At 42.9% G+C, this 12,010-nt stretch overlaps 1 protein-coding gene across 5 annotated transcripts; it reads right to left on the bottom strand.

The window, feature by feature from the left end:
• Positions 1-1,373: 1,373 nt before the first annotated feature.
• LOC143323729 (von Willebrand factor A domain-containing protein 5A-like) lies at positions 1,374-10,634 on the bottom strand. Of its 5 annotated transcripts, none has more exons than XM_076735742.1 (21): positions 10,470-10,586; positions 9,188-9,266; positions 8,643-8,845; positions 8,327-8,549; positions 7,351-7,517; positions 7,132-7,246; positions 6,826-7,001; positions 6,647-6,735; positions 6,407-6,551; positions 6,010-6,089; positions 5,790-5,904; positions 5,511-5,669; positions 5,281-5,384; positions 4,859-5,079; positions 4,692-4,751; positions 4,498-4,539; positions 3,543-3,632; positions 3,134-3,187; positions 2,166-2,314; positions 1,708-1,831; positions 1,374-1,583 (listed from the first exon to the last, which is right to left on the bottom strand). In XM_076735742.1, exons 2-21 carry the CDS (start codon positions 9,234-9,236, stop codon positions 1,504-1,506), a joined length of 2,445 nt encoding a protein of 814 aa, XP_076591857.1. In that variant the 5' UTR covers positions 9,237-9,266; positions 10,470-10,586; the 3' UTR covers positions 1,374-1,503. The 5 variants fall into 5 exon arrangements, with proteins under 5 accessions (XP_076591857.1, XP_076591859.1, XP_076591858.1 ...); XM_076735744.1 differs by having other exon boundaries at positions 1,374-1,580; XM_076735743.1 differs by having other exon boundaries at positions 3,543-3,629.
• Between the last annotated feature and the right edge of the window lie 1,376 nt (positions 10,635-12,010).

Below are 12,010 nucleotides of genomic sequence, written 5' to 3'. Positions count from 1 at the left end.
AAAACCTCATTTCTCTGCTGTAATGGAGCATTAATGAGTCCTGCAGCACACATTGTTCTCACTCTATTCTTCCTTTCTTCGTCTTTACAAACACAGACACACGAGCAATCCAACCAGTGTGTGACGTATTTCGATATTTCAATTTAATATATTTTTATCCTGTGAATTTGAGTGTCTTTTTCTTTCAAAGTTTGCTGCTATTCAATCAAAGTTAGTTTCTGCGTGCATTTTTGCAGCAATATGACACATTTGCAAAGATTTTCCATATGATTTAAATTGTCACAATATGTTTGTATCTCAGATGATATAGGTCTGTTCAAAACAAGAAAACAATGCAGTGCTCCGAGTGCAAGGCAAAACCTCATCAGTACCACCATGGCACATGTGGTTTTTAGTTTACTGAAAGCACCTTGGTTTGTCTGCTGTGCACTCAGCGTGCAGCGAAGCTTCACAGAAGCCATGGCATCAATTGCAAAGGTTAGCTGAGGACTCCATGAGATGATCACCACCTAGTGGGAGAGAATATTAATGAATGCACTTGTGGGTCGTGGGATCGTGTCGCAACTGTAGATAGAGAAAAAGTCACGATGATAATTTGTGAACGAGCAACACGAGTCAGAATCAAAACTTGATGTGATGTGTGTGTGTGTGTGTGTGTGTGTGTGTGTGTGTGAGAGAGAGAGAGAGAGAGAGATCCATTGTACAGCCTTGCAGTGGATTCACTGATTTACTTGAATGCAGTTTCAATCAGAAGTTGGTTGTGCAAACCTCGCACAGGTCAGCTGACATTGCATTAAATTGTAATTTTTCCTGGGGGTTTCCTCACTCAGAGACAAGTTCTAATCTATTCTCCAGTCAGAGGAGTCCTGTCTTTAATCCCCACTTAGCTTTTAAATCAAACTTGATCTTCAAAAGCATTTTGTCTGAATGTTTGTGAATGCAACCCATGTGCGTTTAGATTATATCTTTGCAAGACAGATGAAACCTGTGTGCAGCCTGAGGGCAAGATGCCAATTGAAGAGTAAAGTTCATTTCAAGGCAACAACATCCTCCAGACACAAAAGTAATTTAGGATCAACCATCCCTACATCTTTAGTTTTGTTCAGTTAAAAAGTATCATGTTTAAAACAGGTAGTTCTCAAACTTGGTATAATGTGGCCAGAGATGTAAGCTGTTAGCTCAAGATGTGATTTGCAAATGCATTGTGACACCTGGTGTCACATAGGTTTTACTGCACAGTAGAGCAGATGACCAAAAAAAAAAAAAAATCACTTTTCCGAAAAGTCAGTTTTTTATAGTGATACAACCAAAATAGATACAAATTCAAAAGACCAGTGAACATAAGTACATGGAGAAACACCAAATGAAAACAAAACACAGAAAAGAGGAGGATTTAATTGTTACAAGGTAGACAGTATGGTGCCATGCTAATAAAGGCTGTAGGGTGGAATAAGTCTGTGTCTGTGTGTCAGTCCTGGAGGAGAAGCCAGTGTAATAAAAGCCTCAGAGTCCCAGGGCGTCCTTTTGCATGTGGCAACCCAACACAGTATTTCCAGCTTCCACACACTCTGCCACACATGCTGCTGAGGAAAAACATACAAACCACAACTCATCAGCAGAGAAGACTGAATGTGAGCAAACAGCAGATTTTAACTGGCACACGCTCTCAAAAACAGCAGATAAGCACTTTATTATTATGGTTGTTACCGTTCTGAGCGCGGAGCCATGACACAGCCTTCATGGCCAGAAGCTCCCACTCTTCCTGAGCATCCTTCTTGAAACCATGAAGCCAGATCAGAGCCAGGATGGTGGCCCACACTTCCTGGTTCACCTAATTCACAGAATCAAACGGAAAAAAAAAAAAGTACAGCAGGCATGACAGAGAAGGAAATCAAAGAGCATAAAGACAGACATTGATGCCAGCTGAGTACGAGCTTTGGGGTTTGAGCACCACTAGTATTTTTGTCCCTGATTTCCTGACTTATTTTCATGCTTTTCATCTTTTATTTAACTACTTTTCATTTGTTTTGCTTTGTTTTATGTGTATGTTAAATGTTATATGTTTTACTACTTCCTCTGTTTGATTATAGTATGAAACCATGTCATGAAATCAGTTCGAAAATAAGTCCCATTATTCATTGTTACTATTTTTCACAGTCACCCACCGACGCAGGTTTTGTGTTCTCCACCTCCTCTCTGGTCTTTCCCAGTGCAGCAGCCAGATCTGGATCCAGCACCCAGCAGCCAGACGCCTTCTGGAGGGAGACCAACTGCAGCAAAGGGTCTCTGGGTGTCTGCTTGGGCAAGCACATGTCTGAGGAGAAAATCAAAGCAAGTGCAAAGATCAAATAATCTTTGTGGATTATTACTGTGTACTGGTGTGCATTTGTAGCATTCTTTTTTGTAATGCTTGATAGTGATGTGATGATATACTTCAGCTAAAAATATTTTCATACATAATTTCTACACTTAGAAATGTCAGTCAGCGTTAGTCCAGGCTAATACACCAATTTATTTCATCAAATTATATTGTCGCTTCCCATGTGTCACCTGGCTGTCTTCACTTTGATAATCATAGAAAATGAAAACATTTAAACATTCTAGTTAAAGTGGATTTATTGTGCTGAAAAACACAGAAAAAAAACAAAACCCATTTTTTGTCTGACTAACAAATAATTCACAGGGTTTTTTTCCCCATCTTTACTTTGACAATTATGCAGAGAATAAAAAAAAGAACCAGATGGGAGCAACACAAGAGCGCTCTGACGTTGTGCTTGGAGAGAGAGGTACTTTGAGCTAAATGCTAATGCTAATGTTAACCTGCGGATGTTGAGCAAGTTTGATTTTTAGCATGTTCGCCATCTTGGTGTAGTACGTTAGCATGCTAACTTTTGTTAATGAGGCATAAACGCAAAGTATAGCTGAGGCTGGTATCACTGGTGTTACAGGAATTTGGCCATGAACCAAAGTATTGCACCAATAAAAAGTTTGACCTGATGCTGCATGAAAAGTCAGAAAATCACCATAGTTATTACAATGCATCCTGAGGGAGACATGAATGTGTGTACCAAATTTTACAACAATCCATCCGATCGCTGTCAACAGGTGTATCGTCAATAACATTGTTACTTACTACCCGAGCCACCCATGAAACCAACCAATGCATTTGAACTCCTCATGGCCATGCCTTCAAGAGAGAAAGAGAAGCAGATCATTACAGTTAACTTCAACTGTAGTACACAAAAAATCAACAAAGAATCTTGATTTAAATCAGTCAGAATCTAATAATTACATAATAAATCCACATGTCTACAAAGAGGAACTTTTCACTATTAGTGTGTTATCACGGATGTTTTATCAGGATAAAAGACTTCCTGAATTTCCTGAACAGAAGCCCACTGAGTATCAGTTTTGTTCTTGACAGCTGTCAAGACGCAGAGCAAATACTTTTGTGAAAATGAAGTAAACTATGAACAATGTAGTATCTGTCCGACTTGCATGTGTCTACTTAAGATCTCCATTTCTACTGGATAAAGACATACTCTGTGGCTGTGAGGGCTGCACATGCATCGCATCTTGTTTCGACAGTCTTCCCATCTTCTTCCTGTGAGGTTTGCTCTTCTGACATGCTGCTTAGAGAGTGAACACAGCCCGATATAGCGCATTATGGTCAAATATTCCTTTATTATGAGGTTATAACACCCCACCAGATGTCACCCAGTGCAATGGTATGGTTCCTGAATGTGGGACAGTGACAATTGTGGGAACAAGTGGAGACACTTCGAACGAGGAATTGATCATTTACGCTAAATGGATACAGCTGTAGTCATCCACTAATCAGAAGGTCGGTGGTTTGATCCCTGGCAACTGCACTCTATATGTCAAAGTGTCCTTGCCCCGGAAACTGAACTTCAAAGTACTGTGATACCTGTGTCATTGGTGTGTGACAAGCAGCAACATCCGGAACTGAAAGATGAAGCCAACATTGAAATGCCAAAAACTGCAGTTCCTTGAAAGGACATGCTGCTGGCTACTGGAGGGAGCTGCTGCAGCTAAAGACGTTGGCATGAGGGTAATCAGCAGAACAGTGATACTGTACGTGTACATTTTTAATGCACTGTACATCTGCATGAACATGATTGAAAGTTAAACTTCAATCACAATATGTCTTGATTTAATGAGACACATTCTACTGACTGCTAAATTTTAGGGGCACACACATGCCTCCATGCATACACACAGAGGCAAACATATGACGTGAATTTGCGAGTCCAACTATGGCAAAGGGATGATCCGTTCTACTTGGCCTCTGATTGGCTTACCCCTGATATTCTTACCCAAACCCCAAGCAATCCTCACTCCTCATGCCAACCGCTAACCTCATCATGTGTCGTAAACCTAACCAATCAACCCATAGAGGCAATGAGTACGAGGCAATCAAAGGCAGAGTAGGGCAGGTCATCCTTTGTTCAAGGACCATTTAGCTTTTATTCTTACCAAACCCATCGAAGGCAGCAGGCGAGCCCATTTGGTTGCTCACTTAGAGAGTAAAAAGAAAAGAACATCAGGTCAGGACATTAGACGAGAACCAGTGAACGGCTGGTTTAATGTGATGTTTTGTTTACATCAATTGAGAGCATTTATAGAAATACACAAATGTGTGTTCCACTCCCATTCAGAGTTTTACTTACGGTCCATGGGCATAGCACAACAGGCCATCATACGGGGCATCGAACAGGACATCATGAGCCCTTTGAGATTTTAAAACAAGAGTATGAGGTCAAGACAGGACATGAGAATCAGTGAACAAAAATGTACAATACAGTGTTTTTTTTATTTTTCTTGGAATAATACTCACTGGGTATTGGAACATCTCTGCGCACCAGAGGTCCTTGAATCGCCTTGCCGTCCCCTTTGTTGACAGCAACAAAGGCAGTGAAGGCACTGCTCACACCTGATTGGACACTGACCTCCACCACCTTCTTCTTCACTCCATCATCAGGCTGTCCGCTGCGCTCGCTCTTCTCCATCTCCAGGGAGCGAATCAGAGTCCGAGCAGCCAGCCTGTGGACTGTTAATCTGAAGACGGGAGAGAGACGTAAACACAGGTTTGCCATGTTATATAAACCTCACTCATTACTTGGCTTCCATTTACTTCCAGTTTGTGTGTCAGCCATTGAGCAAACACTCAATGAAAATGGTATCCAAATAATTAAAGTCAACATTTGTAAGGTCACCACTCTTTGCACAGCAGTGCAGTCTGACCACACGTTGTTTTACCCAGTGTCCTCTGCAGGTCTGAGACCAAAGTGGAGCCGGCTCTGAGAGGGATGACCTGCCAGGCTGTACTTCACCGTCACACTGCCCTCTGCTGCCTCTGAACTCTGACAAAGCACGACAGTTTTGGTAATCATGTTTATTGCAGTAATCAACTACCTGAGAGGAAAAACATTATATATTGGATTTATTTGAAAGAGCTGAATGTTGAAAAAGATTGGTGCTGCTCCTACTTGTCCAGTGAGCTGGGCATAAACCAGTGACCTCTGACCCTGGAAAAGTGCTGTGATTGGTGGAGAGAGGACAGTGGCAGAGACTCCCTTTGGCAAATCCCAGGTTACTGAGACATCCTCCACAGCTGGCTGCAGAGCAAATCGCAGCGACTGCATCACCTGATGAGAAAAGGCAGTTTACAAAAACACAAGAAAGGCACTTAAAGGATTTTACTTCCTTACTGATCTGGATCTATGATTTCTGTTGGAGTGCAAATTTGTTAAAACTAAATGTCTTACTTTGGGTTGCATCCTGTCAGTCCCTGTGATGAACTGAGCGTGACCCCCTCCTTCCTTGGCCAACCCATTGACAAGAGCAGAGCTGGCCCCTTCCCCAATGCCAAAAGAGAAACACCTACAATACAGTAGGTTTGTTTTCAACACATACAGCACTGGAACACGGGATATATTCTGGGCATTTTGTGAGTGTTTGTTGTGTTTTGTGTATTTGTGGTTTCACCTGTGGGAACCTGAATTCTTCTTCACCAGATTGATGACTTGTTTGGTGTTCCCCACCTCGCCGTCAGTAAAGACAAATAGCTAGGGAGGACAGTTTACATGTTAGTCTAAGGTACATGACCTCACGCCCAGAAACATGCTGTGAGTGTTTAAAGCCATTCAAATCATTCTGACAGCTGTGTTAATAACACAAGTGGAAAGAACAAGATCAACCTGAAACAAACACACAAACCTGTTAGTTCAGAACTGCACTTGCAACGTTTAAAAATAGAACAAGAAGAAGTTCCTCAATAACAACTGACTGGTAATTGTGCAGCTTGTTTAGCATCTTTTGTGTTTGTGTTTGTGTGTGTGTGTGTGTGTGTGTGTGTGTGTGTGTATGTGTGTGTGTGTATTACTTGTCTAGGTTGACCGGGAATGCAGCTCTGGCTGTAAATATGTTTGAGGGGCTTCAGGATCTCTGTTCCTCCCAGATTAGCACCCATCTGCTCAACTTTCTTCAGAGCCGTTTCCATGGTCATCTGGCTGTACTCCACACTCTCACTGCCACACATCATGAGCAATGCACACATGACATTGGTCATACAAACAAAAGAGGAAGAAATTTTTGTACTGAGTGACACGAAGGAGTGACTTACGGGAAGATGTGCTCATAGTTGGACCCAAAACTGTAGATGTTGAAATAGCAGCCCATTGGTAAGCTCTTCAGCAGGAGCAGCAGAGTGTCCTTAAGGAAGGAGAGAAAAGATAGTGAATGTCACTGCGTCAGAAGGACACTATGGATAATTTGATTCCACAAACAACACATGATGAATACCCTGGCACTGCTAATGCGAGTCTGACGGCTCTCGCTGTTGTTCATGAATGAATCCATACTTCCAGATCGATCCAATAAGAGCACAAACTCTCCACATGAGGCAACTGAAGACATCACAGCCTCGGGGAACTCAGGGTACAGACTCAGCATCACTGCTGGATCACCCATCAGAGAGCCTGAAACACAGAGGAGACACACAAATGTGACTTTTGTGGTTTATTCCAACACATACGACTCATCAGGTGGAGGATAATGAATGAAACTTTCAATTTGGAAAGCAACAACTTCACTGATCCGCTAACTCACCAGGCTTGGCAGAGGCCTGTCCTGCCTCCACCACAGCGGTGGGCTGGTGGGCGTCTTTGTAATAAATCAGCACTTCAATGTCTCTGTCAAACTTATGACCTGAAGCCAACTTGACCTGCAGTTCACAAAGCACACTCATCAACAGACACACAGTCATATCTCTGGTCGTCAGTGTTGAGGAAGAATCACACACAGCAGACACACCATCACTCTACCTACCGTGGCCTGGGTTTGCTCTGTGTTGAGGTACTGCAGAGGGTCCAGGGAACAGTTGGACTCTACTTTAGAGACTGGACGAGGAGAGGACACTCGGGCAGAGAAAGACAGACTGTAGGGAACCAGAGAGGCTGGAACAGAGGTCACCTGGACACTGGCACCATCACCTCCTGTGACCAAGTTATAAATGTTATCATCAAAGAGCATTAAATTACACTGAGGGAGCAACACTCAGAGTCTACTGCTCTGTGGGCAGTACTTACTGCACAGTGGTGCTTGAAGCTAAATGCTAATGGTAGCATGCTAAAATGCATTTATAATTAGCAGCTTAGTGTAGTGTGTTGGCATGCATGCAGACACTGAGACTGATGTGAATGCCATTAGTTTTGCAGGTATTTAGTCATAAACCACAGTGCTGGAATCATTTTGACCTGCTGGTTTCATCTTGTGGGTGCCGTGGTATCTCCACTAATCCATGGATGGCAAACTATTTAATTGTTTTCAAGATATTTCACTATAACCAAAACCATCAACCTAGGTGGTGCTGTTCAATGCTCACAATTCAACCAGAGGCAGACATGACTGCCTGTTCTACACTTTATTGACATCCATCAAATACTTGTTGAGATCAGTCTGGAGGAAAGCAACTGACTGACATTCCCATCCCTATGGTGCTGGCAAGGCTAAAATACGAACATTCAGCCCTTCATCTCCATTTCAGACAAAGCCCAATCAATGGTTGGATCCACTGCATTTTGTAAAAACACTGAAAGTCAATGTGAGCACACTATTCCCACCTCAGTCCTCTTTCAAACTGCTGAAGTTAACAGAAAGGCATAAAAAAGCAGCTCTAGCAGAGTAAGTGTTCTGCCATCACAAGGCATATGACTGTTGCAGTAAAAGCCTTTTCATGGACAGGTGTGGTGTGCACTAAGTTAAAGGTGTAGGTCCTCATGAAAGAGTTGTCTGCTTTTCCTACCCTGAGGTTGGTAGCGAGGGTTGAGCACAGCAGGCAGACAAAACCTCAGCCCGTCATCAGCCTGCACAGCCAGCTCAGTGACGTACTCCAGCCTGATGGAGGCGCTCTCTCCTGGAGGCAGACTGCCCACACTCAGAGAGAATATATCTGGACTCTGCTCGCTCTCCTCCAATAGGAAGGCCTGCTGACCAGAGCTCAAAGCATCGTCATAGTCCTCACGAGCCTGGAGTACAGATGACACATGTGAGTGACTGTCACTGTTACTGTGTGTTTAAGCTTTAAACTGGAGTGGCTAAGTCTTTACTGCGCAGCTCACCTCCTGTTTCTCCTTCACCTCAGCTACAATCTGTGTCTGTCCAATTGTAGCACTGAAATGACACACAGCAGCATCTCCGGGCAAAGGGAAGACAAAAACAGCCTCTATTGGTTTGTCCTCCTTGTTCTCATAGGTCAGAGTGGAGACCACAGTAACCACATGGTCCCTCACCTCCAGCTCCACCTCCACGCTCTTCAAAGGAACTGACCAAGAGACAGAAAGAGGAAGATGGACAGAAACTGTGAGAACTTGTGTGTTGTGTGCGTGATGATATTAACAGGTGGTTGAGAATACAACATGTATTTTTTCTCTTCAACACAAATTGATATATCATTTATTCAGTTTTCAAGATGTTTGAACAAGCCCCTTCCTGCCACCATGAGGCCCAAACACACACTTTTGCATGGCCAAATATCAGTACCCACAAGCCAGTGTATTCGCACCCACAGTCATTCTTGCACGTGCGGAAATGAATAGTCAGGACAAAAGCACAGACAATGCTTTTTTTACATGATGTTCAAATGTGTTTTCTAAGAGTTCTGTACCTGGTTCCTTCTTGGCAGTGAGCAGACCGCAGCAGCAGTTCACCATCATGAACAGGTTATGAGGTCGATGTCGTTATTGCTGTGAATGGGAAAGGGGATTAAACTCAATGTGTTACTGCAACAAGTCACTGCAAAGCCACCATTGGACATGCTATGCAACCACTACATGGTTATTTTCTTTTTCATTTCATAGATGTCTGATTAGCTGCATTCACATGCAATAAGATTTCCAAGATATGCTTTTTAAATGAATCACAGTATGGCATGTGTGAGCTCCACCTGTAATTTTATTTACATTTGTTTGAGTCTTCTTTCCAGCCAGTGGTTATAGAATAATACTGAAAATGTGTGCAAGGGTGAAATCTTCAGTCAGACATGGGGGACTAAGTGGGTGGTGGGCTTATCTTGGACTCCTAGCTTCTTGAAATGTCTTGACAGCAGTGTTCATCCGTTAGGGCTGCTTTATGAACAATTCTGCTGTATGAACCTGGAATCTGTGCGCAACAGCTGACCTGTGCAGATGTGTCATCTGTCAGATCCTGACCAAAGCTTCGGCTGCTGTACCACGCGCGTCAGTGTGCACAGCCCTCTCTCAATGTTCAGACTGACGTATCGTTTCAGCTGCTGTGTGATGCTGCAAGTGTTTCATAAAGTCAAAAGAAAAATCTGACAGCGCCAGCTGTGGACAACACACACAACAACGGCACTGATACTTCTGCGGAATCCCGGACACGTTCAGTGACACCTGAACGACACGATTGTAAAATCTAACACGTTCCACACCTGCCTGAGTCACATTAATATCTGGATTATGATTAAACGGATTATGTTGTAGATGTGATACTATAGAAAAATAAAAGACGGAATATACTCGAAAGTTGCAAAGTGCGCACCTGCTGGCAAAAGCCACGGCAGCTGCGACTTCTGCGCTCTGTGCACTTTTAATTATGGACCAGTCTCTGTGCTGACAGGTGAAGACAAGCACTAGAGACAACTCAAGGTGATAATAATAAATAACTTTACTAAACCTGTAATAGCTACATCCATGACCTGTAATCTGCGTCTTGTGATGCGCAGCACTACGACGCCACCTTGTTTGGTGTCGTGTAACTCACATGGTGTCAGGTACAACTGTGACAAGAGGCAGATTCAACATACATTCCAACAGACACCCTAACCTTTACACAACTGTGGGATATAGATTCAATAAACCTAATTTTACGCACGTATACCCCATGAAAACGATGCATCAGATCCCTTTTTAAAGAATAGAGTCGCTTACCCGTGCTGCTTCCGCAGAGGGAATCCGGCAGACTTCTGGTTGGGTCTGCGTAGTCAAAGTCTAGACACGCCTGCAGGTGGAGTTTTCCTGATGATGGATATGTTTATCTACCACTGAGCGCTTCAGTCCCACTGATGAGCCCTTCTCCAGGGAAGGCTGCACTGCGTCAGGTCACGCGCCAGCTGTGGAGGGCGTGTCCGTTACTGGAAGGGCGCGTCACCGATGATAGAAAACGTCACTCCTGCTTCTTTGCAAATGTTAGTCATGTATGTATTAGTTAACCAAACTTGATAATAGTGGGTTAATATGTATGCAAGTCATGTTAAAGTGAACCATCGCTCGTCCCTGGATGTGATTGGTCGATTAAAACCACGTTGTGTGGTAATCCTCGGTAGTGCGAGCCTGGTATCGATTCGAGGGGGATGAAATCAAGTTATTTCAAAATAAAACCTAGGTCAAAGGCTATGTCCATTCACTGTCCCTTATTGCATACAAGTATAATGAACAGTAATTTGAAACATTGTACCCGTGTGAATAAATAAATAAGATAAATTTCAGATCATCTGATCATTCAATGATGTCATTCATTACTACATAACCTGATACTTGATGTTAAATCATCTCTTAACATAACACAAAAGATGTGGATAGTGTCTATGTCTAACCTCAGCTACAGGTGGTGGACAAAGACAGCATTCAAAAGAAAGGGAACCATTCTCATCTTCCTGAAGCCCCCAAAACTTTCATTCATGGAAGGTTTTGACCAACAAGGTCTTCCCTTTTAGGGTTGCTACATCAATGGCAATGATATTTCCCCCCCAGTTTAATCCTGAATTTTCTTTTGATCAGAGAGTGGATTGAATTCCTGTCTTTTGAGTTTCATTCCAGTGTTTTGGACGTATCTGCGCAGACACGAGACATGTCATTTCCATTGTGTGATGAAATTTGAGAGTTCTATGAGTAACTTTTGAGCATTCTGAGCTGAGACGCTGTTGATGATGTGAAACTGGGTCATGAGGCTCTTGAGCAGCAAAACCAGTGTGAGAAAGCCTAGCACAAACTGGGCTATCTGACTGCACCTGAACAGGAAACATGCACTAACCTCACCTGCAGTTGGCTTCCAGTGAATTGAAAGGCTTAACTGAGTAGTTTCCATCTGCAGCAGCATGTTTGGAGTCATGTATTGCACACTGTCTACATGTTTTTACCCGTCCATCCTTATTTCAGGGGTACTGTGTGGTCAAGCCTCCGACTAATGTACTTTCACTTTTTGAATTGCTCATCAGAGAAATATCAAAGACTTGGCAAACGTCTTTGTGGTTTGCCTAAGGGTTGAAATGAAACACCTCAGACACACAAAGAATTTCTGCCTACTTTCTTCTCGTCTCTCTTTTTTGTTTCTCTTCCACTCCTTGACTAAAACAAATGAAAATATTTTGGTCTGGACAACAACAGTGGATTTCTCATAAGGTGGTTGAGAAAAATACCAGAATCCAACCTCTGAAACAACAGAAGACCAAAGCTGAAAACACCCCAGTCAT

Source organism: Chaetodon auriga, chromosome 7 (assembly GCF_051107435.1).
Source record: "Chaetodon auriga isolate fChaAug3 chromosome 7, fChaAug3.hap1, whole genome shotgun sequence".
Taxonomy (NCBI): domain Eukaryota; kingdom Metazoa; phylum Chordata; class Actinopteri; order Chaetodontiformes; family Chaetodontidae; genus Chaetodon; species Chaetodon auriga.
Note: the sequence above shows the minus strand (reverse complement) of the source record. Positions and strands in the feature narration are given on the sequence as shown.